Source organism: Oreochromis niloticus, linkage group LG23 (assembly GCF_001858045.2).
Source record: "Oreochromis niloticus isolate F11D_XX linkage group LG23, O_niloticus_UMD_NMBU, whole genome shotgun sequence".
Taxonomy (NCBI): Eukaryota; Metazoa; Chordata; class Actinopteri; order Cichliformes; family Cichlidae; genus Oreochromis; species Oreochromis niloticus.
In genome coordinates this window covers 31,954,647-31,982,063 of record NC_031986.2, presented here as the reverse complement: position 1 = coordinate 31,982,063, position 27,417 = coordinate 31,954,647, and the positions used below count along the sequence as shown (strand labels likewise).

The following is a 27,417-nucleotide window of genomic DNA, read 5'->3' as shown; positions in this document are numbered from 1 at the left end:
ATAACATCTGCAGCCTTAAGATAAAACTGTAATAGAAATTATACCTGTGTGTACAACTCAATACAACTGGCCCAAGTCTGTCATCAGAGAGAACCTTCAACTTAGAGAAACAGATCACACACACACAGACACACACTGAGCAGACAACAGCATGAGACAGACCAACACTTAGCAGCTGCCCCAATCCTCAGCATTTGCATAAAGCAAGCGTCAAACAGTCAGCTGGGCAGGCCTGCAGCATTAGCACAGTTCCTTTCTCCCATAGTCTACGTTTTCTCCTTGTTGACTACCAGACAGCTGACACTTAGCCAATTAAATCGAATCACAATGACTAACTTACAAAACAAACACCTTTATAATTTCTTTACTCCAAAATTTTAAAAACAGTAAGACCAAGGTCCTGTATTATATTCAGGGCCCTGGACATGTGCTAGTGTGGTGCTCCGTCAATGGCTATAAGTACTGACCTGTGGTCTTATCTTGCTGTTTCAAAATAAGAGCAGCTTGTAGATACTTTGCAGAAATTCTTGGAATACCTAAAAGGCTGCGAGTGCTAAATTATGTTGTGGATACGGCAGCATGTGCAATTTCCTGTATTTAGGACAAAGTAGGGTCAACAAAGTTGGGGCCTCAGAACATTTAATGTGGTTTTGTTCAAAAAACAGAAACCGCAACAAAGCAGACGCTTGTTTTTGATTCAGTGTGCCTTTTTATGGAGTGAGGCTGTGCAAGCTGAGAGTGTCCTGTAAGATATTTTGCTCTGCGCAGAGGAAACACCCCTGTAAAACTCAACAGCTCCTCAACATTTTGGACTATCTCCATGTGGCATTCTTTTTTGACTCCTGAGCCTCCAGCCACCTGCACGACTTGTAATAAAACTGTCACAAATGAATGAAAGTCTGGGCGAGGGGGAGGGGCAGCAGGGGGGGGGTTAACACAGATGTCCAAATAAAGTGTGAATGATTCATTTTGCCAAGATTAGCGGCATTCTCCGGCAGAAACTTTCCCATGGCAAAGGAACTCCGCTGCTTTCATTACTGCCCCCGTGGATTGTCATCATAAACTGATTTTCTCTCAAAGACAAATTAAATTGCATATGAAATACAACAGAAAGAACAAGAAAGTGTCTGTTTCTCCATTTTCGTCCACAGCTCACAGTCCCTCCCTTCCCTTTGTTGTCCTCTTTTTTTTTTGTCAATTTCCCATGTCTCTCACATCTAAGTGATCCAGAGTGTTCAAACTTAAATTAAGATCTCTGGCAAGATAAACAGTTAAAACCAGTTCCCATAGTTACGGCTCGCACAGCGTGGTGATTGCATTATAATCCGACAGCAATCAACTCTAAATGAAACAGGGATGATAAGGCTGCTATTTTCTCTGTGTGTGCGTGTGTGCTTCAGTGTAGCTTATTTCTTTTCCTTTGTTCGACTTAGATTTTTATTACCTTCCAATCAGGTCAGCTCCACAGCAGAGGCTTTTTGGACAAACATGGCCATGATGTGGGCAGAATGAGATTAAGATGCTACAACAAGGCCTCGGTGAAGGGCCTTCAGCTGCTGTGGAGCATTCAGTGTCCCCTGATAACTCAGAAAATGCTTCAGTGTGAAAGTGAGTTTGCCCTTCAACTTTGAGCAGAGTCCCATTCCGCAATCCTTTTACTTAAATGAAAAATATATCCACAGATTGCGACTGCAAACATGACTGCTTCACATAATAAATGGACAAGACACGAGACAAAGACATTAAGAAATACTTGGCCAAAGTTCCTTATTAAATTTAATAAGAAAAATGATTTAGATGTATTTTATTTAGCACCAATTAAACATTTTTATAATCAGTCTTTGTTGGACGTTTTTGATCTTAGGCACGACCCACAGTAAATTTAAAGGAAGATATCAATTGTTGTTAAAGGGTTTAGGCCAAACATCTTCCAAAAGTTTTCTCTCTATAAACACTTCATAGCCAATTCATTAGGTATACCTTACTAGTACTAGGTTGGACATCGTTTTGCCTTCAGAACTCTCTCCACTGAATCATATTTGTTATTATATCTGGCTCTCTTCCACAGCATGTCTTTTATCCTGTCTTAATTCTCTCACCCCAACTGGTCACGGCAGATGGCCGCCTCTCCCTGAGCCTGGTTCTGCTGGAGGTTTCTTCCTGTTAAAAAGGAATTTTTCCTTCCCACTTTCGCTAAAGTGCTTGCTCATAGGGGGTCATATGATTGTTGGGTTTTTCCTCTGTATGTATTATTGTAGGGTCTACCTTACAATATAAAACGCCTTGAGGCGACTGTTGTTGTGAGTTGGTGCTGTATAAAAAAACCTGAAATGAATTGAATAGAACTGCCTTCATTCTTTGTTACTAAAATTCGACAAGGTATTGGAAGCATTCCTCAGAGATCGGTATGGTTGTTTGCTGCTGTAGCTCATCTCGCTTCAAGACTCAAGATTTTGTTTTCCTATTAGTTCAAAGCAGTCTGGCCATTCTATGGTTTCAATAATGCATTTTCACCCAGAGAACCAACACTCGGTGGATATTTTCTCAGAGCATTCTCTGTAAAAACTAGAGATGGTTTTATAGGAAAAGCCCAGTAGATCAGCAGTTTCTGAAAATAACCAGGCCAGCCCATCTCGTCACTAACAACAAAGTTTTCATTCAAATTCACTTAATCACCTTTCCCCTTTTTATGCTTAGTCTGAAAACCTCAGCAGGTCATGTGATTGGCGATTAGACATTTGCATTAATGAGGAGCTGAACATGTGTACCTTATAAACTGGCTGATGAGTTTATAACTCACATTTTAAAGTAAATGATTTTTTTCCTGTTAACCTGGTAACATTGACAAAAGGACCCTGGCCCTGGTCGACTTGAGAATGCGTGCATGTTGTATATGCACCATTCACGGTAATCACTGGCTTGTAATCAAGGCAGTGATTACCGTGGACCTAAACATACTTGTGATATCAAGAAGACAGGTGAGATAAAATTGCAGCCCTCAGATGAATTTAAACACACATGGCAGCAAAATATATATTTTTTTAAATGCAAAGCTGGCAAAAGGTTGACTCAGGGTTACCAAAATGGAACGTCATCTGGCAAAAGGTTGTGTTATCCGCTTTGACTTGCACTAACATCGGCAGTCAGAATAAGTGATTGCATTAACCTGGTTATCAAAGTGCTGGTGTTAACCCAGGGTTTCCCGATCTGACTATGAGCATGTTCACGCATGCCGCTGGCAGCATCTGACCAGTCACACTGACTATTGGACTGGCAGCTGAAAATAAGAAATGAACTATAATTTTTTTAAAATGAAGAGGTTACAAGGATAATACAGAATGAAAGCAACACAGATGGTCCACTTTTGTCAATAAGACTGGAAAAGCACCACCATACTAAATAGATTTAGCCTGTTGAGAAATAAGCTAGTTGTCGTATGAAGCCTATTAAAAAAGTCAACCAACACAAAAGTTGGTTGACTTATTAATATCTCAGCTCTGTCATTAAGACACAGAAGAAACTCTTACATTATAACTGAGTATCTTATAATTTAATCTTTAAAAGACAGTTTTAATTATTTATTTTTTTTATCTCCCAGCTGCAGCCTCAGTGATGTTTAAAAATAAAGAATAAGTAAAGAATGAATATGAAAACAGAATTCAAAATTAGTCTACATGTAAACTGAATATGAGGTCAGCAAGTACAAATAGCTGCTCTGTTTTAGGATCTTAATGTTTATGCAACAATAGAACTGTTGTAAAATAATTAGTAGCCAACAGGAAAAGAATAAATTAATAAAATTGCCTCTTATGAATTTATATTTCTTATTAATCATTGGGAAACACAAAGACATTAGATGCTATTACAAAACTTTAGACCCTCCTACTGTCAACACACTCTATGGTGACATGATTTCCAGAGAACTGACTGGTCAGTAGGCAGTGATGTGATACCTGTTGATCTCTAATCTGTAAGCCAACTTTCTCTAGAGCATGCTTGGTTCACAACACAATTTACCAAGGTGATATTCCCTGATAGGAAGTACTGAAAACTCAGGATTAATCCAAAAGTTATCTGGATAAAACAAAATTCTGCTTTGTAGGTACAGGCCTCTGATCATCATAAACCTAAACTCCTGTCCACCCATCCTGGTGCATACAGGTTTGTACGAAGCCATGAAAACAGTAAATGAGTGCACAGAGGCACTTTAGTGGTATGTAAATACCAACAAGTCAGCTAATTAAAAAAAAAAAAAAAAAAACTGTGAGTGAGCACTGTGAATGAAACAGCTTCATCAACATAATCCACTGAAAATCTGCAGAATAAGTTTAGAGAAAATGTAATTTATAAGCATGCGTGTGGTAAAGTCACACTGAAGATACCCACCCATGCACCCTGACCTCCTCCCAGTGAGGTTATCCAGTGCTATAAGATCTTCTTTACCTCCAGACAGACTGTAGTCATTAATATATCCACAAAAGGCACCTGACAAGCAAACATTTGAACAAATAACCAATGATGTAAACAAACAAACAAACAAACAGACAAAATCTTCTTTCAAAAAAGTTAATGTTACAGTAAAATCCCAACTAGATGCTAGAAGATGCCAGTCGACTGATTTTTTTTTTTTATTGAAGTGCATAATCCTAGCTATGGTGGCCACTGTAAGACAAACTCTGTTGGCTTTTGATCTGTAGTGAGTGTTGGCTGTCAGTCAGCTGTTTACCTCCGCTTTCAGCTTTCAATATACCAAGTATCCACTATTTGGACCTCAAATCTTTGTGAAAGAGGTCAATATGAGTTAGTGAAACTCATTTCTTTCCGATGACAGCCATATTAAGGTGAGTTGTTGAGGATATTCTGAACTTTTCAGTCCTTAAGCACTGCTGTTTTTGCCAGTGTTAGCATGGGTTAGCGAAACTTTGTTTGAAGTGGATCCAAGTTGAAATTTTGGATTCGGATACTTAACAAACTTTCATACTATTTGAGAATAATCAAACTGTTTATCAGAGGCAAAGTGTGATTTTTTTGGGACACTGGAGTCTAACATTAGGTGATGCAGTGTTAGTTTAGGACCAGCTGGTGTTGTTGTTTAGCAGGCTTGTTGTCAGCTGTCCCGAGACGGGAGGGTTGCATGTCTAATCTGATGACTATAAGTAATTTCAGCAGTACCATATTCTTTTTTCTATTGAATAAGCTCAAAAAACACTGACTGTACCTTTAAACTTTTGAAAATTTCATTACCCAGCTGAAGGTCCTTGGAGTTTGCAGTAAAGTAGAGCCAAAGTAATACAAAGTAACGCACGTTAAGGTCTTTCACTCAAAGACAGCCAACACCTGAACCCTTGTGCACATTTCTCTCCAACATCAGTTTCCCATGGCCTCGACACTAAACAGAGACACTTCCCTGCTCGCTCTTTCATGTCTGAGACTTGGTGTCTCTGTGGGAAGAATGCAGCTCGTCTGAGATGTCTGCAGGTTGTCAGAAAAAGAGGCAGAGGAGCGAGGGGAAGGCGAACCCCGAGGCACCCCCAGGACAAACAAGAGAGGCATCTGTGAGTGGAACCCACCGTCAGTCATCTTAAAGAAATTATCTCCTCTGCCGTGTCCCACTGATCACCAAGGACCCGCACGATCGGACTGCGGTCTCCTCACAAAAAGACAAAACCCTCTTTCATTATTGGCTTGTTTTAATCACTGCTTCTCTCCACTTGCTTCATTTGAAGTTTTAGATGAATCGGTAAAGACGGCACAGGTAGACTCGGCCTTGTGCTTCACTGAAAGAAAAACGAGCAAAGTAGAAGAAATGCCACTCCCAAAATAAACAGCAAGATCGCAACAAAGAAGCAGCGCTGTCACTCACGCTGCTCCGTATTGTATCACAGAGACTGAAGAACAGTATGCAGCACACAGCACATCGCTGTAAATAAAACGGGAAAGAGCAGTCATTCAGTAAAGTGGGGTTAGAGCCAAATGAAATATGCTCCCAATTATTGCAATGGGTGTAAGGAGCTAATAAAGTGAATGTCCCTACAAGACACTGAACCCTAATGGATCCCAACTAATTTGCTTTGACTGATGAATTTCCCGCTCCAGTTGCGTGGGGTTGAATAATTATGAAATTTATCACAAGACATTGAGACTCATTAAGGATTCGCGACATTTCATTAAAGCAACGTTGTTAGAGGCAGCACATGGTGTTCTGTTTGTGTTTGTACGTGTGCGCACGCAGAGAGTCTGAAATAGTGTGTAGAAGCAATTATCCAACGATTAAAGCACTTAAAGGAAAGGCTGTTTTTGCTTCTCTGTCATTTAGTCTGAATTCCATCATTTCACGTCTCTCTCCCTCTCTTTTTTTCCCCCCTCCTCTCCCATCACTGAAATGTTTTCTGGCTCTGTTGTGCACATTCATTACTGTCAAGGGCTTCGGGTGCATTTGGAAATGTGCACCCTGATCCATCAAAAAACGTACAAAATCCATTACATTTATAGGAAAATGTCATGACTAGATGGTTTCATTATACAGCTTTGCGAAAGACGTCTATCTCTCAATCCTGACCTGTACAGACTTAGCACGGTTAATTTAGGAGAGCAAAAGTCCCCCTTTGTTTAGAAACGCATCAAATGACAAAATGTTTGTTGAATGAAAAATAGATTTAGATATCGTGTGAGGATATGAAAGTGACAAACCACCAATAATGCCACCAAAAGAAAAAGGAAATAGTATGTAGGAGCAACTTATAACAAAAATCGTCTTGTCCTGTGATGATTTATGACCTACATGGAAGTAGCCAGTACTGTCCAAATGCGGTAGTCTCCCCATTTTCCCTTTTAATAGATTTAAAATGCAAAAACTTTTCTGATTCAAACCATTTCACTTCTGCTGCACCAACAGAAACTCCCGAAAAGCACCATAACATACCAATTGCATGTACTGGTACTAGGTTGGACACCTTTTTGCCTTCATAACTCTCTGCACTTTAACTTTACTTCAACAGGCACAGGAGATACAAAGTGACGTACACAAAAATTACTAAATACATCGAAAAAGTACCGGGTCGAAAGCCAAGGAGTATAGATGTGTTTTACGATGAGTTTTAAAATTCAGCATAAAGAATTTGATAAGGTCAAATGGTAAAGAGATGTAAATAGAGGTGTAACTTTGATCTTAATGCTGGAAAAAGGCGACTACCGTTGCTGGGACAGTTTGTTTTAAAAGAGTACTGTTAGGTGGTCTTGGATGGTTAGTCAAGTTAAACATAGGAAATGTAGCCTTGCGAGAGTTAACACCATCTCAGTAAATTCGATGACAACACATGCAATTCACACCATGTTTGCCAAAGATTCAATGTAGTGTCAAAACCAAGATCATAGTTTTATTTGCCATCAATAATCCTTAGAATAAGAGAGACATGTTTTGGCCCTCCAAACAAATGTCCTAATACACCGACCTGAGGGCAGTAGCTCAAACTACAGTTCATGCTTCAGTTTATAAACTGACTCCAGGTGGAGATCTTTAGTTGTAAATGCTCCACTGTGTTCACTAGGTAGTTTTTCATGTTTTGTCCAGGGCAGGTAGTTCAAGGTGACTTTAGCATTTTGTTGTCTAATGAGAGAACTGAGGCTGAACCAAAGAAATAGAGCTCTGGGCCAAAACAGTGAGCTTTAATTACATCTACGTTAGTAGCTTGCAGTGGTGTAAATTGGACATGATACTTTCAACCCGGATTCCCAAACTTTGTATCTTGTGGATGTAATTTAATTATTCATTTGTTTTGGGGTTTTTTTGTTGGATCTATAAGATTATTGCATAGATCAGAAGAGACCCTTTCACCATCAACTTCTCTCTGCAACAAACCTCTCCAATTTCTTTGTTAACACAGCGAATCCTGTTCCAGGCACTAGTGACGAATCCACTGCCTTTTTAATACCCATTTACCCACATAATGAAAAGAATGCCAACATAAAATACTGGTGTTTTCAAGATTGCTTGATCTAATTAAAGAGATCTCTACAAAAAGAAATAGTTGGAAGTTGCACATATGTAAAACTTTCCTACGACATAGAAAACTGTTTTTTGGTACAGCCAGTGAGCAAAACATTCCAGTGTAGGCCATTAGACAGTGTTGGACCAGAGGTTCAGTTCAGTGACTTGAATTATTGTGATCAGCTCCAGTTGCTTGTGTCTGAACACCTGTTTATCAAAGTGGCCATGCCCTTACCTCCAGTATCCAGAGGGATTCTTAAAAAAAATAAATAACAGCCAAAACTTAACATAAATTTCCTTTAAAATACTGTAAAACTAGAAGGCAACAGCAAATCAGAATCTGTGGGGACTGACTCGTTTTTTTGATGGCTGCCTGAAGTGGCCATTGAAAAAAACTTCAAGAAGCTTCCTTTTTTACCTTTGGGGGTTGTTGCTTGATTGGAGCCATATATACAAGGTTATCAAACCCTAATTCTAGTAAACCTTATCAGCTCATGTCCCATTCTAGTATCAATGGAACAAACTCCTTAGACAGTCTTTGTTTTGCTATCAAAATGAGCTTTTCCTGTTTTAGTCCCAAATAACACCTTATCACTAAACAGCTCAAAACTCTCTAAATACAACAGCTTTAAATGTGTGTTTGTTTGTTTGTTTTAACTTAGTATTGTACATATATGTCTTATATGTCTTATTTTATGCTAAGCTAGGCTAAACCTAACTTCAGCTTCGTTTATTTAATGCGCATTGACGCATCAAACCTCTTACTTAGTATCACTCGGCTTTCTTCATATGTCTAAAACTTCAGGCTGCTGTATTGTTGCTGACATATTTTTCAAATTTCTTACTCTGAAAAAATCAGAAACTTCCAGCAGAGGTTTTAACTAACCCCTCTGACACAGATGAAGCATTTATTGAGCTGTTGATTTCTGTTTACCTAAGCTTGCTTGTTCTCTGTTTAATTACAAACGATAAATGAATGCGATCAATACCCCCAAATAAATGAAGTGAGGCACATTTTAACGTGGGAATATCGAGCTAAACACTTCAGGCTGTTTCATTGTTTCGTGACCCAAGTCGAGTTGGAACCACCGCAGCATACCACAAAACAAAGCAACGCAGCCGTGACCTCAGATTGAAGGGTTTGATGAAACTTTACTCATTCTGAATGTGCTTATTTTCATACCATTTCTGCTACATATTGCACAACTGTATTCTACCGTAACCATAAAGTGGAGTGATTTGCACTGTGGTCTGCTGGATTCTTATTTGTTGTTCTTTTTGTGTCTAATTTACCTCCAGGCTTCACTGCTACTAAATGTTTGAGCAATCGAATCAACGAACAATGCGAAAATAAAATGTGGTTATCTGCATTCCGCATGAGATTTAGATGGTATTTAACATAATTTTGCGTGCTACGTGTAGGTACAGCCATGTACAACCAGTAATCTGTTAACGCAGTTAAGTATAGTGGCTGAGGAAGAGAGAGACAGCTTGCTTGGCATTTAAAAGAAACAAAATGGACCTTTTAGCACCTTTTGAGCAATAAAGGGGGTAAAATGTGAGCAGAGACCTCCTGGGTTGGACAAATGAAGCCAGTGTGGAAGTGCCAAAGCTGCAGTTCCACAAGTGGCCATGGGACAGAATCCATAAAAGAAAAAGCTTCACACCCTGGTATAAAGAAAGGGTTTGTTTCTCTATAGCAAATCCTAGGCAGGCTTCACTGTTCAGCTGTAGTAAAAACCAATCTAAGGTTCACAGACAAATGGGTGGTGTCACAGTTGCTACATCTGTCTCTCAATATGTTACTTGCTGGCCACACAATCAGAGCGTCAACACGGCTGTGGTGTTATAATTAACCACAAGTCAGGATGTCCAAATGCAGAAGCAAAAGCTCCAGTGTAACACACAAAAATTATTTACAAGCTGGTGATACTTTCAAAAACACAGCCAAACTTAAAAGGGAATCCTAAGCAGCACCAAAACCAGGAAGCAAGACAGGTTAAACACTAGAATCTCAACAGAGGATCTGATAAACACAACTGGGAAGAGATGACTACATATACACATGAGACTGATCACACGATGAGAAAGAGGAAAGAGTACAGTACTGGTGACAGCTTAGGACACAGCCTAGCCAATTTCTTCCACCATAGACTGTAAAAAGATGAATGGTCTGATTCTTATATAGCACTTTTCTACTCTGAGTTTTATACAACTAACTCATTCACCCAATGCTTATCTAACATTCATACTCCAATGAATGGATTCATTCCACCCCATGAATGCAACATGGGGTTAGTATCTTGCCCAAGGATATTTGGCATTCAAACTGGGGAAGCCAGGAATCAAACCACTAACCTTCCAATCAGTGGATGACCTGCTCCACCACCTGAGCTACAGCCACCCCTACATATGACTGATGCATTATCCCCACTTCCTTTCACTTTACAAAAGAGAAGCTACACTGTTATGGAAATGAACACGTGTGCTGCCATTCTGCTCCTGTGACCAGATTCTGTGCAGTAGTGACTCGAGGGTGGAAAACACTGCCTGACTTTGAGTGGTCAGTAAGAATGCAAAATTGCCATATAAATCTTGGGCTATTTACTACTGAGTACCTCATACTTGGCCAAATGTGAGCACAGATGTGCTATGACATCCTCAGTTAAAGTTGAATTAAAAACGTTTGGTGTTTACTTACAAATAACCCATTTGTAAATTATTTTGGTACCAAAAATAAGTAAACATCAGAAACAAACAATACTATATTGTCTAGTATAGTCACATGAATATCATGCATGATTGTGCTATGATCTGCAAACTCTTCTTTAGCTTTGATTATGCCACATGTGCCAAACTCAAGACCATGGAGCCAAATTTGTCCCTTTGCAAAATGTTATCTAATCCATATATTATTTTAGATTCTTAATAAAATTTTAAGAAAAATTCATGATGAAAAATCTATTTCTTTTACTTATGAAGCTTAACTCATGTGTATGAGATACACCTGTTCAGCTGCTTGTTAATACAAATATATAATCTGCCAGTCACATGGCAGCAACAAATTGCATTTAGGCATTGTTAAGATGACCTGCTGAAGTTCAGAATCTGAGAGAATATGGAAAAATGGTGATTTAAGTGACTTGATGTAACATTGTTGTTGATGCCAGATGGGCTGGTCTGAGTATTTCAGAAAGTGCTGATCTGCTGGGATTTTCCCACATAACCATCTCTAGGGTTTATAGAGAATGGTCTGAGAAAATACGAGCAGCAGTTCACTGGGTGAAAATGCTGTGTTGATGCCAGAGGTCAGAGGACAACTACCAGACTTCTTTGAGCTGACAGGAAAGGAACAGTAAGTCAAAATCCACACACCGAACAACACATTGAACCTTGAAGCAGATGGCCTACAGCAGCAGAAGACCACACCTGGTGCAACTCCTATCAACTAAGAGCAGGAAATTGAGCCTACAATTCACATGGGCATTCTCAACATTGGATTTTAGAAGACTGGAAAAACGATGCCTAGTCAGATGAGCCTCGGTTTCTGTTGCCACTTTCAAGTGGTGGCGTCAGAATTTGGCATGAACAGCATGGAAGCACAGATCCATCCTGCCTTGTATCAACATTTCAGGCTGCCGGCGGTGGTGTGGGGAATATTTCTTGGAATACTAGTACCAGCTCAGCATCATTTAAACACCATAGTCTGTCTGAGTATTGCTGCTGACCATGTGCATTCCTTTATGACCACAGTGTACCCATTTTCTGATCGCAACATGTCACAAACCTCAGATCATTTCAAACTGGCTACTTGAACATTACAATGAGCTCATAATACTCACATGGTCTCCACAGTCACCAGATCTAAATCCAGTAGAGGTTCTTTGGGACGGTGTGCAGATTCCCATCATGGAAAGGCAAAGGAGCACTCTTGTGGCCTGGGTGAAGTATGTGGATCAAACTGTACATGAGAAGGCTATGCAGGGCACGCATTTTTGATCGAATTAAAGAATTTGAAGAAAATATATATATATTGCCCTTGATGAAATTGACTTTGACAGCCCTGGATTATATAATTATAATAACTTTAACATTTTGCAAACCTTTGCTATTTCCCCAGATGCACAAAGTTGTGTGTATTGGTGTGTTGTGTCTGATCCAGAAAAAAGCACTTTAGATGTTCAGGAAATTGGCATCAATCAGTTTATCACTTTCAGAAGCATCCTGAATCAACATGTTTTACAGAGAATGTGGACTTTAAGTGTTCCTTTAATGCCTCTTTAGGTAAGTAACCTTTTACTCATTTAGCAGATTTCACTCAGAGATCTTTGTGCCACGCTGTGTGCAGTCCTAGAGCAGCTTCTCTGTATCTGCAGATAATCTGAACTCTAATCTTCCCTGATCAGTTGGCTCAGCTAAACGAACATCATTCTCTTTTACAGACAACATATGCAGTAAAGCGAGGGCAACGTCGTATCGCAAATGGCGGACGAGGCCACATGTAGCTGCGCGATCTCAGAATGTGAGCCTGAGAGAAAGTTGGAGTGACCTGGAGGTTTTGTGTAAACTCTCAGGCTGAAACCGGCCTCTCTGCGGCTCAGTGTCACGTCAATACACGAGAACACAGAGCGAATCCCAGGCTGAAGTTAACCACCGTGCTCAATGCGGCTCTCCTGCTTTTTCCCACAGGACAAGCAGCTTCATTATGAAGCACCGTGGTCTCCTTTTCATCTCAGTGAGATCACCCCTGTGGGGAGTATCAACACTGTGAGCCACATCTGACGCTCTCTTGTCCCTGTTTAAACACTGAAATAGTGTTCAATCATATTGTTGTTGGCTGCTTTCTTCTTTTTTTTTGTCATAATGCAGCTGCTTGGAAACTGCCACAGGACTCAAAGATCTCAGCGGAGAAAGGAGGTGATCAATTTCTGAGGGAACCCCCACCTACCCAGCCACCCACTCTTCTCTCCCTCCTTGTCTCCCTGACCCCTCCACCTCCTCCTCACTTCAACTAGCCATAATTATTTTGCAAAAGAGCTCCAGAAAAAGAACACGCAGAGTAATTTCTCTTGCCCAGTTATGAAAAGCTCATTAAAAAAGGCCCGGAACAAACAAAGCTTTTCCTGTGAGGCCTCTTTTCAAATTCATTTCATAATTTTCCTCTGTTTTAATCATTTATATCAATTAATCATTCCTTGGTGGAAAAGACATTCTTTGCAATCTTCCGTGGGGTTTTTTTGTTCTGCTGAGTGAGAGGCTTGATGAGAATGTCAGGAGAATGTGGCTCAAACCAAGGCGGAGTAGCACTGGCTTTGCCAAAAGGGAAATCAGCTTGATGCAGCGCGATCTCTTCGGAGCTGCAGGAATAATTAAACAATTAAAGTCAAGAAAAAGATCATCTTTATACATCTGACGTCTTTCTAATGAAGCCAGGGGCATCTTATAAGAGAGCCGTTTTGTCATGTAAAACCACTCAGCCTGCTGAATCTCAAACAGGGAAACTTTTCTCCAATAGCAACTGTTTTTGGTTAAACTGAAGACGTCACTTGTTTGCAGCTTTTCTTTACAAGGAGAGCAGCCCCCCCGCCTCTCTGTCGTGGTGTCGCCACCATATACATTTCATTTTTATTAAAAAGCGTCACAGTTACCTTCAGTTGATGGGATCTCTGATGTGTCACGTGATGGTGGAAAAACTCAAACTGAAGGAATTAAAAGGATCTCAGCCAAATCAGGTCTTGCAGATTAGCCTTAATAGGTGTTGAAACCAATGACCCGAGGCTTAATGAGGTTGTAAACGACAGCAGGCCTCGCTGCGATTTTTTTCAGTGACAGACGATGGCGCCACTACGCAGCTATTAGGGGGGCTTGATATTTCCCAGAGGTTGGAGTCACCCTCGGTAAACTAAGTAGTTATTGAATGTCAACTAATTAAAGTCGGGCGTGAGATGAATGCAGCCTACAGGATGTTGCTATGCAGCTTTCAGTAGTCCTGACAATGGAGACAGTTTAATCTTTATATTATTACAATGCTTCATATCCAATCTCTCCATGTCCGAGTATTATGGACGTTTGGAAGAGATAATATATTTATCACGGTGATATTGAAGCTCCTTAAACAGGACACTGAGTTTATTCTACGGATTTTCTTTGGCGTATAAATCCGCTCTAATCTGGTCTCTGCCCCTGATTTGGCTTGTATACATTGGACTGCTGCGTGTCTCTTCTCTCCGGTCCATCTCACCTCCGTTTCCATCCTTCTCTGTCTGCGTGTCCGAGTCAGTCTCGCCTCCCTCTGATTGGCCAGAATTGTTATTCCTCCTAAATGGACCGCGCGCTGATTGGCTGCCGAGGCCCTTTCGTCACGCGGCTGAAGGGGCTTTTTTACTGGAGGTTTCTTCCTGTCAGCGACACATGTAGAACAAGCAGCTAACGGGACCCAGAGACCAGAGCAGAGGACAGTCAATTACAGCTTCTCTGCCTGCCTCCGTGTTTCTGTTTTTCCTCCCTCCCTCTTCTCCACGCACTTCCCCAGCTCTGTGGACTCAACGGCATGCGCAGACCTGTAATTACGGCTTGTGATGGACTCGTTTTTGTTCCAGCGAGAAAAAGAGCACTAAAAGCGGCAGCAGCAGTTAAACGGGAAGCATCCAGTGGAAATACTATCTGATAACTCCATTTGCTTGCTGAAGAGCCGAGCTCGAGGGTTTCGCTGCCGCGCGGAGCTGGAGGCCGACGACCGCGCTCGGTGGTGCGTCCGCTTTCTACCTGTACTTTTTTGGGGTACTGTTGTTGTAGCCTACCTGTTCGCCTACCTGCCATTCAAGCCATCAACTTTACAGCCATTACCCTGAAAGGAGACAAACGAGGTGGGTGTTTGCCGCTGGTACAGCTGTTCTGTGTGTTTGCGCTGTATATATATTTTTATATGTATATATGCTACCTGTAATTGTCCGTAGTTTTCAGAGTGGAAACAGTCGGTTTTGAGTCCTCCCGTGTCTATTTTAAGAATGCCTGCGCTCAGATGTGACAGCCGACATTACACTGGTCTTTTTTTTAAGCACTTAGCTTGTAGTAATTGAGATGTGAAGCTGCATTTCTTTTATTTTCTATTTCAAAAACAAAATCAGGCAGCAGGCAGCGGACAGAAGCTTTTAGCACATGGCTGTCTGATATGTTCCCCCCCCTCCGTCTCTCTCGCTCCCTCTTCTATTTCCATGACTTGGTCTCCAAATTGCTTGCCCGTGTAATTACTTGAGTTAGCCCATTTAAGTTAAAAGCCACCCCCCTCCTCTTCCCCTCCCCGTCCCCTCCATCCCTCAGCGGAAAAAAAGGAAACTCCTCTGAATGAAACTTGATGATGGCCCCGTCTTGTTTATCCGGGAGTCACTTTCAGGTCGGCTTTTTTGATTCATCTCCTTTTAGATTTAATCAGCACTAAGGTACGCTGTGGTTTGTCCCTAAGAGCCATCGCTAATGGGCTTACTGAATGCTTTTCTCTGTGCACCCCCCAGCCTCCCTCTTCCTAACTCTAATTAGCCTACCTGTCTTTCAACAAAGATTTGGCTTTATCCAGGCGAGGCTGCCTGACCAAATTGGAGAGGATTACATTTGAAAGAGCCCACATTAATTTGGTGGGTGAAACAAATGCCTGCATTTCAGTAGATTAGAACATTTAACATCATTACAGCGTGTGCACATCGCTGTATCAGGGCTGTGGTGTAGATGCGTGATCATATACTTGGCTGAGGTCAAAGGCTCATGCAGCATCACAACTAATGTGCCAAACATCAGCCTCTCTTTACTCGCTCCCTTGAGTTTTGCTGTGGACATCACCTCTTTGCATAGTGAGGAATTGTGCGCCATTTAGAAATTCTTAGGACAGCTCAACAAAGGCCCGTGCTGTGTAATTGTTCCTCTGGCCCCACAGTGTTATCAGTGAATAGACATTCATCACAAGAGGTCTGATGAAGCAACAGCGTAGAGATCAAGGGCAGATTAATTCACTAAGTGTCTTGTGGTTGTCTTGTAGCAGAGATCGGGCTTCGCAGCTGCAGATACAACAGTATGTTCAAACAGCTGATAACTGATCAGTTATGACAAATGTGTCAACTCATAGCTGTGTAAGTCCTGACCCTTGTGTGCACTTAAGCAGTCCTTAAGTGTAAAAGAAAAAAAAGAAGTCTGAACAGCAACCTGTCATGGTTTCTTCTGTGTGTTCTCAGGTACGATGGTGAATCCCGGAGGCAGCAGCCAGCCACCACCGGTGGGCACAGGTTCTCTGTCCTGGAAGCGGTGCGCCGGCTGCGGGGGCAAAATTGCGGACCGTTTCCTCCTTTACACCATGGACAGCTACTGGCACAGCCGATGCCTCAAGTGCTCCTGCTGCCAGGCCCAGCTGGGTGAGATCGGCACATCGTGCTACACAAAAAGTGGCATGATCCTCTGTAGAAACGACTACATCAGGTGAGGAAATCACCAGGTTGTGTGTTCAGTTTTCCGTATTTTGCTGTTGCAGCCTTACTGAGCAAGTCAGATCGTTTAAACATCTTGCATGAATTTAAAAGGAAAAACTGTGCTTCTCATAGCCCGTAGAACTTTTCTTCTGGATTATATTAAGCTGTGATATTAAATCAAGTTAAAAGCAGGACTAAGCTGATGTAGATCTGTCATGGTCATGCAACCGTCCGCAAAGTTTGGTGCATTTCTGCACGACATGTGTCTCAAATTGTACTAACGTCATCAGTGCTCATTAAGGCGTCCTGGTTGAAGGCTCTTTGGCCTGCCCTGAAAGACGCCAAACGTGGCGCCATGTTGACAGAGCACAAAGCAAAAGGAGAGAGCCTCTGCAGGTCATAACGCGGTCTGTCCTGTTTTACAGTCAACAAAAGAACAGAAAACTGGTCCTAAATGACTTGAGTTAGCTCTGCAAGAGACACAAACAGGATCTGTGTTCAGCGAAGGCTGTTTTATTCTAATTTTTTTAATACAGTGGAAAAAGGATCATTTAATTAGCAAAGAGAGCCTTTTTAAATATTCAAGTAGGTGTGCCAGACACCCAACCAGAGCTTGTTGATGACACTCATTCTGGTCATGTTGAGCAGTCTTAAGTGACGAGAGAAGGTGCAGTTTACTGAAAGTTCACATGCATCCTTGACTCACCCTCATGTGCTAGACTGGTATTGATTTTTAAGCCAATCAATTAGCCATTTGCTAAACTTGAGTTTCTATTCATGCAAGACAGTCAGAGATTCCGTTTTTATTGTTATATCATAGAAATGCATGCTCATATTCTAATGGATGGAACCGCACTCCAGTTAACATACAACGCTGCTATCAAATCTGCACGGATAATTCAAAATCTAAAGTGCGCCTGTGCGCTCTCACACCCACCTCATAAAAAGGATGGGGAAGTCAATGGGGTACTTCATTCATAATGGGACTATAACGTAATTAAAATTGGAAGGGGGGAAAATGTGGATACACCTTTCCACTTGTAATGAGAGCATGCTTGGTGGAAGAGCTAAAACGCACATTATGGAACCATGAGATCTCTGTGGAGATAAAGACAGGAGCGGGGTAGGAAAAAAACATCTGACAGTGAGTCTACACAATTAAATGCTTTAATTATAGTCCCCCTCCATTTCCTTTAGTCCTGATGGGTTTTATCTAATGAGATCTGGTCCCTGGCTTGTATCCGCTCCCAATGACGTGTCCGAAATGAATGAGAGCCACACTGCAAACAAAACATTTAATTAACCAAATTGGCTTTTGAGAGAGAGCAAGAGAGAAAGACAGATAGAGAAGAGGGATTATTGTGAAGGCCATTTGCTGCTGTTTTTTTTCCCCCCTCTTCATCTTAAAGGGGCAGATTCATATTTGTAATAGAGTGCTAAACAGCTCAACATATGTCCTCAGCTGCAGCTTCAGCTTTATATCCATACAGCTGATTTAATAATGCTCATCTGACTGATCGGGAGTTGAGTCGTATGCCTGGCCTGGGATGATAACCCATCCCCTGTTTTTCATGCAGCGCTTGTCCCCAAAAGCTTTAACTTAAAGCCAAAGTTGTGTTTGCTGTAGGGATCATGTTGTTTTAAGCTGGAGGTGATATTATTTCTGTGGGCTGCTAGTAGAGGGAGAATTAATTTACTTGTGGCTGCTGGATTCAGGGAGAATGCTGTCCCCTTAATTGAATAAGCCTAGGTAATTAAATGGCACTTTTCCAATAGAACGTGTGAGGTAAATCTAATAGTTGGTTATTTAATATCACTTTGAAGTCTGCCCACTCAAGCACTATGACAGCACAAGAGAATGTGAACTATTAGGCCAGGGGAGGAAAAAAAAACTGGATCTCAGAAATTAATTAAATCGCATGCAATTTAGGGGAAACGTTTATCTTGATTTGTCATAACAGAATTAATTCAAGGCCTTCAATTCACTTGGGGCCAGATCTGTTACTCTGAATTAACCAAGTGTAATTTGGCTGATCCCCCACCGCCAGCACCACCCAGCCTCCGACTCCAGCCCTACACACCCCCACCCCCTCCTCCTGAAACACATGCACATCACAGATTCACGCGAACCCTCCCTCATCCTCGCAATCTCCCCACCCCGCCCTGTCCTACCCCCCACCCCCTCTCCACCCTTTTCTCTAATGCAGCTCTTGCCATTATGCAAAGCCCCGCTTCAGTATCAATATGGCCTAGTGCTTTTAAGGTGCTTTGGCTGCTGATGTAGAGAGGCATTTTTAATGGACTGTGTTGCAGAAATCATTGTTGTGGGGTAATTTTACCCTACTCAAAGGCCTTGGTGAATGAGGTCTGCATTTACCAGACAGCCTCGCAGCAAGCTATGCTATATTTCACCCGGCAGTCAGCGCTGAAATGAAATCCAATAGTCATTGCCTGTATAGGCAACAGACAGGTCCAAATGTGTTTTTTTGTTTGTTATTTAATTTAATCTAAGACAGATTCACAAGGGTGGAAGACGACAGATAAATCAAGATAAAGCCATCTCAGAGAAACGTAGTGAGTAACTGATTTTTTTTTTTTTTTTAAAGGGGCAAAAAGCAGAAACCAGATGTGTCATTGCAATTAAGAGTCCCTTGGCCTTAATTATACTGACCTGGGGTGTTGGCTTCACCTCAGCGCTGTAGTTCACTGGCAGAAGAGGCCATTAGAGCCCAACTCTAAACCGATGCAGCAACTTAATTGAGCACCTAAAGGCTTTGGCTCCTAAATCAAATACTATCAAGAGCTATCCCCTGGTAAAATAATTAACCCAGTACGAGTTTCACACTGTGCCCAAATGTAAAAAGGCTGCGGTGAAAACTCCTTTTGTCCTTTGTTTCCACACCTCTCAAAAGCTTTCGCGCAGGAGGAAACTCCTCGAGCAACACATTCAACAAGAGCACGAGGAACATGTTTTCAATTTGAGCGAAGTTTGAATTTCGGAATGAGCCGGCTTTGATACGCAGAAACATCTTGTGGGGAAAGTGTAGTTTTGCTTCTCCACACACACATCGCAGCAGAGCACAAGAGTCTTAAAGCAAGGCATATATGTTCATTTCCACTGTCATGTTTGTCCCAGCGAGAGCAGAGAATTGGCAGTGTTGTGACGACGGTCTCCAGTTAATTAGTTTCTGAAATTGAGTTTTGATGGAGCCATTCCAAATGATGCCAAGACAAAATTTGCTTCAGCCTAAGCTGCCTTATTGAAAGCCATTTCTGTGTCCCTTTGCAAAGAGCTCTGGCTTGTTTGTTTGTCAGTTTATCTAACAACTGCTCGGGTTATGGTTGGGATGGTAGAGGCATTTAGTCCATCTTTGTTAAATACATTTCATAAAAAATGTCTTCAAGAAGGTCTGCGCAGAAAAAAAAGACACTTTGATCTTGTTGTTCTTTCTTTCTCTTGTTAATTTTTTTTTTCCCAAACCAAACAACTTTATCTGATGCACGCACACCAGTGTTAACCACTCCCCCCTATCCCTTTCTGTCTCCATCCCTCTCTCTCTCCCTCTCTCTCCTTCTCTCCGGAGCATGTCAGATGCCGTGGTCTTATTTGATTGCTTAGGAAAAGTGCAGTGATAGAGCAAACACCCGGTGAGATATGATGACAAATGGGTCCAGATCCCAGTAAATTACTTTCTGCTCAAATCGAAATTTCATTCAGTTTGCTGCTCACCGAGATGAAGTAATCTAAATTGTGGACTCAGAAGGAAGATAGAAGGGAAGCTGGAGCAAGCATTTCATTATCAAGAGGCAGAGAGAGAGAGGGAGAGAGAGAAGGTTAGGGACGAAAGAGATGAGCAGAAGCAAATCTAAAGTGTTGACACCATGATTGAAAAGGTTAACCCATGCACATTATATATCAACCCGAGTAGCTACGGGGTTTCTAATGGAAACACGGCACTGACGGAGCATTCACAGGAGTCCTAATGGCAAAAGCACTACGTCTCCGCCTGGATGTACAATCAAATCCTCTTAGGTCCTTATTGCTTATGTTCCACGTTATTATTAGGCTGCAAAAAATGTGCAGCCAAAGTAATATGCAGTTTCAGTGCTAGATGCTTGTGGAGGGCAGAGTCGTGTAGGATTCATTTTTCCTGTTGATACTGTGATGATTTTCTATTTCTTCTGCTGTATGTTTTCCCTTCGAGGCAGAAATGGAGTTGGGGGGGAAACTTAGCGCCGGATACACTTTTCATTCAGTCACACACTCGGCAGAGAAAAGTGTGGACAGTCCATTACACAAGGCTAAATCTGTGCAGATGCATACAGCAGCTCCACAGTAACACTCCTTCTTCTTCGTCCCTTTCTTCCCCCCCCCTCAGATTATTTGGGAACAGCGGAGCTTGCAGCGCCTGTGGTCAGTCTATTCCAGCCAGTGAACTGGTGATGAGGGCACAGGGCAATGTGTACCATCTCAAGGTAAAGTTTCCTCTCTGGAGTTTTGAACTTGATAAAGTCGGAGTGCTGCACAATTTAAAGCCTTTGTTTTGTTTTTAGCAGCGATGCATCGATTATGAAATCCTGGGCCTATGCCGATGTTTCAAATAACATTTTTTGGAGTATTTTTTTCATTTGTAACTTCATATTTGAGCATTTTGATACATCAGCACAGTCCTAGTTTTCAGTTTTGTGTGTAACAGTGTCTTCCTAAGTATCAGAACTGGCGCTTCCAAGCACACATAAATCAGTATCATATTGAATTAATTTTACACTAATTATGTTGTGTGCTTGGCTTAAGATGTCTCTGTTGTGGTCAATAGCGACTACTGTCTGTACGGAGCAGGGCTAATGAGATATGATTAACAGGAGATCCAAAAAAGTATTATAGCAAAAACTTTAGTTTGAATTCAAATTGGTGTAAAATCCAACTGCTGGAGCGCTAAAACAATAAGTGGATTAATCATTTAATCACCATCTGTTCTTATATTTAATAATTAAATTTTTCAGCTTCTTGAGTAATGTTAATCCATTTTGCATTTTGATATTATTTCATAAAAAAGGAAATTTTATAGCGTCACTGTATTAAAATGTTGTGATGAAAAATGATGTGAGCGTATGTTTGAAGACTTATGAAACAGACCTAGGATCAGTTTTGATCTTAGCTATGAGAAAACATTAATATTTGGTGTAGATATTTGGTTGAAGCCTCAAAGTCTCTACAAAAACTATAGATTGTGTATGAAAAATTGATGTAGCTGCCCTGATGTTAGTCATTGGTTTTGAAGCCTCAGTGCTTAAAAACAACTATACTGGTTGTTTCAAATTTAAAGTTACCATGTTTAGGCGAGATGAGGGCATACTGATTTATCGGTTAATGATGGTTAGCTGTGCTTCGTAAACTGCATGAATGTGTCTGTTAAGCTTTAACAGATAGTCAACAGAATTCTAAATCACACTGTACAGTTGAAGGAGAAGAGCGTTCATTAAGAGAAAAACAGATTTTTGTACCATGCATTTTTAAAGCTATAAAGCTGGACGTGTTAACACGGGGGTGACTTGTTTGTGGAGCAGCATAAAGTGGACGCTATAGGATCTGACCTTTTTTGGCGCTTCAGCATTAAGGCTCAGGTGTTGCTGCTTGCAACAGAAACAAAGAAATACTTGGCTATGAAACTTTGACATGACTTGATTTTCCCTAGTGGTTAAATAGGAGTACTGCAATTTGCCATGTATGTATCCAAGGCTGAATTTTGCATGCTATCTATCAACAACGTGACAAGATTTCTCCCTGACAGATGTAAGGAAATAATTGCCAGATGCAAGATCTTTGAATTTACAGATGTGACGTGGTGTTCTAGTGTGTTCAAATGTAAAAAGTCTGTTTTTTAGTTATTTGATAACATTACTGAGAACAGGGACGCTATTTAGAAACCGAATGATGGTTGTGTCTTCCACTAACACTAAACCTTAATGTGCGCTGGCTTTATTTAAGGAGGAATTTAAAGGCAGGATCCTTTAATTGAAATTGAGATTTACAGATCACAGGCACTCAAGTCACAAATAAGATTCTCAGAACCTGCTTAAGCAACATTTTTATGCTCAGCTTCCTTTACAAATTCAATGTAAGCACACCACAGGGAAGGACCTGCAAGACCTTTAAGATCGGTTCTGTCTTTGTTTACAGTGTTTCACATGTTCCACCTGTCGGAACCGGCTCGTCCCCGGGGACCGGTTCCACTACATCAACGGCAGCCTGTTCTGCGAACACGACAGACCCACAGCGCTCATCAACGGCCATTTGAGTTCACTGCAGACGAACCCGCTGCTGCCCGACCAGAAGGTAAGACCCCCGTGATGGCGGAGGGAGCCCCGCGGTTCTTTGTGGTCTCATTTCAAAGTACAAGACAAGCAGCAAAAGTCATCAGTCAGCCGGAGTCATTAGCAGGAAAAGAAAAACATCTGTAATTTTCACGGCAACATTTTTCACTCTGTTTATATTGATGTCGTCGATTCGACTTCACTGCAAGGCATGCAGCCGATATTAAATCTTACAGAGCAGAGATGAATTTTATTTTTAGACAGCCAATGGATTTTTCCATCATTCTTGTTGGAGGACATGAACTTAGAAAATCTGTATTAACTGTCAGCACAAAGCATGCGAAAATGATGTTTTTGTGTACCGCTGCCCTCACACTTTGTTACCAGCAGACACATATTTGACTCATTGTGAATTTATTTTGCCGTTCTGAGCCAGATGTCCACTTTTGCCATTAATACGGAGTGTTTAAAACAGAATTTGACTTTTCTATCAACACGCCTGGGATCACCTGGGTTAAGTTATTACTCCGAGGCCAAAAATGTGCATCCGAGTGGGGGCGAGAAGCGAACACAGACAGCAAGTTGCAGCAGCATGTATATCATGAAAGCTGTCATCATGGCTTTCCCTGATTTGATCTCGATGCCTCCAGTGAAAGCAAAACAGAAGGCCTAATCATATACGAAGGATAACTTCATTCTTCAGGATAGCTTCATTGTGCCTGCAGCAGATCTAATCATTTTTGCCTCACAACAAGCAGCTTTATTGATACCTTGTCTGCACACAGAGCACACTGAGAGATATGGGAGGTGTTTGGAGTGTGTCAGAGTCTGACTGAAAGAGGAATTATATTGTTGGGAGCATGCATTTCACCTTGAGTGGTTCTGTGAGTAGAGGAGAGGTAGAACTCCATTAAGCCCCCCCACATCCCTCCTCCCCTTACGTCACAGGCCTTTTAAGGGCTTGTCACTTTTACAAATCAGCTCTTGGAGCTCTAAGAGCTCCTCACATTTAAATTGAAAGCCGTTGCATTATCTAGCTTAATTTTAAATGTCTGTTTAAGTCCTTGCTCCCACCCCCAGTGTCTCTTGCAGCATGGCTGGTGTAGTAAATATGAGGCCTCATTGTTTATTTATGCACTAACATCAATTGTAGTGAAAACTGCTGAATTATTGATGCTAAAATGCAATCTGAATATTGGCCCTGGTGCTTTAATTATAGCAGAGAGCGAATTATTAAATAAACAGAGACTCATCGCTCAGTGGGAACAGTCTCTGGATGCTTTTGTTATCTGCGCGAGTGAAATAAGGCGAATTATTCTGCCGCTCGAGCACTTTATCACACTGTATTTCTTTTGCTCGAACAGAATTTCGACGGCCTCAAACAGCAGAGGCTTACAGCAGGATAACAGCCCTCCGAATCAATACGGCTCCAGTGTATCGGCCTGAATATAGAAGCTGGTTTAGCAGAGGAGAAAATGAAGCAGTCACAGGGTTATCTTCTGACCGTTGTTTTGATTATGTGCGATTTCGCTGTGACATAATTGGTGTTGTTCACGATCATGGCGTAGGACATGTGATGCTCATTTATTAAGCTTTCTTCCCAGCTTCTTCCTAATCTCTTTGTTCAGAACAGACAAATTACCGCTCTCATACAGAGCTGCTTTGACCCAGGGGAGAGGGACCCTCCCAGCGTCAGTCACTTTAATTAGCCCCCAAGTAGGAGTTTGCAATTACTAATAGATTGAAGCCCTCCTAGTGATTTGAGGGATGAAGGGAAAAGTAAATCGCCCCTTCGAATCGCGGAGGAAAAAAACAAGAAAGATGAAAAAGTTGAATGCTGCTGGTACCCAGACAGATAATTGTCTTTCCTCCCCTGCATTTTTCTGTTTCAAAGGACTGAACACCTCCTGCAGTTATGTCGGAGCGTGGTTCTAATTATACCAAAGAGAATCGCTTCATGAATGCACTTTTAGTTAATGCAAAGTAAATGGGACACCAGATGGTTTTCAAAGGCTGGCTGATCAATAAATTAAACACTGGAACTGGTGGAAAGTTTATTTATCAAGGGGTGAAACATTTATGACATTTTGTGAACTGATGCTCTTAATGACGGCTTGATGTCTGTTCTCATTTAAACTTTTCCCTTATTTTTAAATTTTTTATCGCCCTCTCCTTTCAGGTGTGTTAGGCGGGAGCCGTGCAGGAAGCAGGATGTGTGCCTTCATTTTAACCCTTACCCATTGACACCCGAGACAGTGTGGATCAGCAGCACCCCGGCCTTTTTAGCTGTGCCCCCAGGCCCTTTTGTCCTAAAGGAATCCTCCTCACATCTCAACCAGTAACCTGACTTTTTATTTCTGCAACTCATACCCAGCGCTCAGCCTTCAAACCTTGGCTTTTCCCCAACCTTGGGTGGATACTTGCACTTACTACACCTGAATCGGGACACTGCGGACTCTGTGACCTTGGGACGATTTAAAGGGGGAAAAAAAGAAAGGGGGGGGAAAAAAAAGGGGGAGACCGATCCGAATCCTAGAGGACTCTACGGGAGGAGAAAATTAAACAACGTGACGAGACTATGTTGTGACTGAAGAGAAGGAACGAGACTAATGAGGTTTAAAAGGCGCAGGCTTTTCAACTCTGCACATTTGTTTAAAGACATTTTGGGGGAAAACCAGGACTTTTTCATTTTTCCTCTCCTCCTTTTCTATCCTCATTTCCCAGCAACATGGTGTTTCCACTTTCTATATTTTAAGTGTTGTCAAAGGGGAATGTGTTTTTTGGTTTTTGGTTTTCTTTCTTTCTTTTTGGTGGTATATATCTATATATTAAGATGGGGTTTAAAAAAATCTGTGGCATTTTGTGGAAAACAAATCATGAACACTCTCTTGGTGTATTTGTAAAACTACCATGTATGTACAGTATGCATGTAAATGTCGTTGTCCAGGCGTGGCTACAGTACATCTGACCCCTCCGCACTCAGCTCCTCCCTTTGAAACTCATGGCAAGCTGAAGAAATTTGCTCATAGTCAGTAATGTAGAGATCATCACCAACATATAAATGCTGAATGAAAGAGAAATTTATTTGTGATATTTTCCGAGACATTTGCTCCAGTATGGTGTATTTAAGTAATAAAAATATTGAAGATTTAAAAGCCTCCTTAAATTCATTGTAAAGCTTCAGTGTCTCTAATTAGCTAAACTTGGGTTTTTAGATGTTGTAATGAGTACCTGGATAATTTTGTCTATTCAAGTGGGCAAAAGCCCGATATCAGCAAGGCTGAAAATCCTCTATTGAACATCCTGCAGCGCTGCCATTCAATTCCCAGCCTCGCAATCATCAAGGTGCATGATGAGCGTCTAACTGAAAATGGATAAACATGTATCCTCTCTTTTCTGTTCGGATGACCGTTTGCTATTCATCACTCTAATACCTGACAGAAATGGAGGAAAATGTCCCTTTGAAGATTCAATTACTGCAGAGAGGGAGAGAGGTGTCTCTTTCTGGCAGGCACAAATTGAATGGGCTATTTGCAGAACAAATTGGTGTTTGAAGTCCTTGCAAGACCTAATAGGTCTGAAGGAGGGACCCGGTAATGGCTGATGCGCTTATCTGCGGAGTCTGCGGCCTCGCATGAGTCCGCTGCTGCCGCTGAAACAATGCTGCTCTTCTCCAGAAGGAGGCTTTGATGGAAAAAAAAATCAGCTCGAACAGGAAAGGAAATGGACCCGAAGAGTAAACAGACTCTTGTGTTTTAAATTGGAATTTCAATGGCATGAAAATCATGCCGAGTGGATTTGTTCTCGACCTTCTAAAGCGCAACCTAAACATAGCGATTGTTAGCAATGCTTCACTTTCAGAGTCCCGGTTCTGAACATGCTGATCGAAGTCTAGCCAAGTATCTACTCCGACTCTGATGTGCAAACCTGAACAAAAAGAAATATAAAAAAACAAAGCAACAGATACACACCTGTCACCTTCTACATCACAACGAAATGCTTTAATGGAACCAGCAGCAAATCCTTTGGGTCCTGTGGGGCCTCGGGGATGGGTCTGGACCAGTGCAATGCACAGGTGTGCTTGGTCTGCGGTGGTGTTTCAGGAGGTGGTGCAAGTCAGAATAACATCAACACAAATGCAAGGTCCCATGTTTCCCAGCAGGACGCTGAATTAACGCTCACTTCACTCATCTCTGGTTTTAATGTTGTGGCCGATTGGTGCGTATAACAGATACACTAAACAGGACAATGTAACTAAACCCGTGGCTCAGGTAGTAGATGGGCTTCGATCCCGTGCTAAAGTGTCCTTGGGCAAGACGCTTGAACGCCAACCTGCTTGCTATGGCGGGCGAACAGCTTGCATGGCAGCTCTGCCACATACCAGACCATTTAACAAACAAGGACTTGAACTGCGTACAGATTTGAAGTCGTTTCCTGGCAGGAGCACCACTCTTCAACATTCTCGATTTGTATCTCTTTGCTTGCTTGCTTGCATTGTTTGAGCATGCAGGTTCTCGCGTGTACCTGACAAATGTCTAGATTATCCATACATCACATTTTCCACCTCAGCCCTTTTTTGTAATATTTACATTTTGTTAAATTTCCAGCACTTCCGCTCAGCTTTCTTTTTGTTTTTTCATGGACAAATCGACGGGAGATGCA

The 27,417-nt window shown here is 41.6% G+C and overlaps 1 protein-coding gene and 1 long non-coding RNA gene across 2 annotated transcripts; one reads left to right on the top strand and one right to left on the bottom strand.

Moving 5' to 3' along the window:
- Positions 1 to 13,033: 13,033 nt before the first annotated feature.
- Positions 13,034 to 14,230, bottom strand: LOC112843893 (uncharacterized). Its single transcript, XR_003216441.1, has 2 exons — positions 13,636 to 14,230; positions 13,034 to 13,344 (listed from the first exon to the last, which is right to left on the bottom strand). It is a non-coding gene; the product is annotated as an uncharacterized LOC112843893 (long non-coding RNA).
- A 165-nt stretch (positions 14,231 to 14,395) lies between these two features.
- On the top strand, positions 14,396 to 25,910 carry lmo4b (LIM domain only 4b). Its single transcript, XM_005451175.4, has 5 exons — positions 14,396 to 14,853; positions 16,210 to 16,450; positions 20,820 to 20,916; positions 22,622 to 22,777; positions 24,935 to 25,910. The coding sequence occupies exons 2-5, from the start codon at positions 16,215 to 16,217 to the stop codon at positions 24,941 to 24,943; spliced, it is 498 nt and encodes a 165-aa protein (XP_005451232.1). The 5' UTR covers positions 14,396 to 14,853; positions 16,210 to 16,214; the 3' UTR covers positions 24,944 to 25,910.
- The last annotated feature ends 1,507 nt before the right edge of the window (positions 25,911 to 27,417 follow it).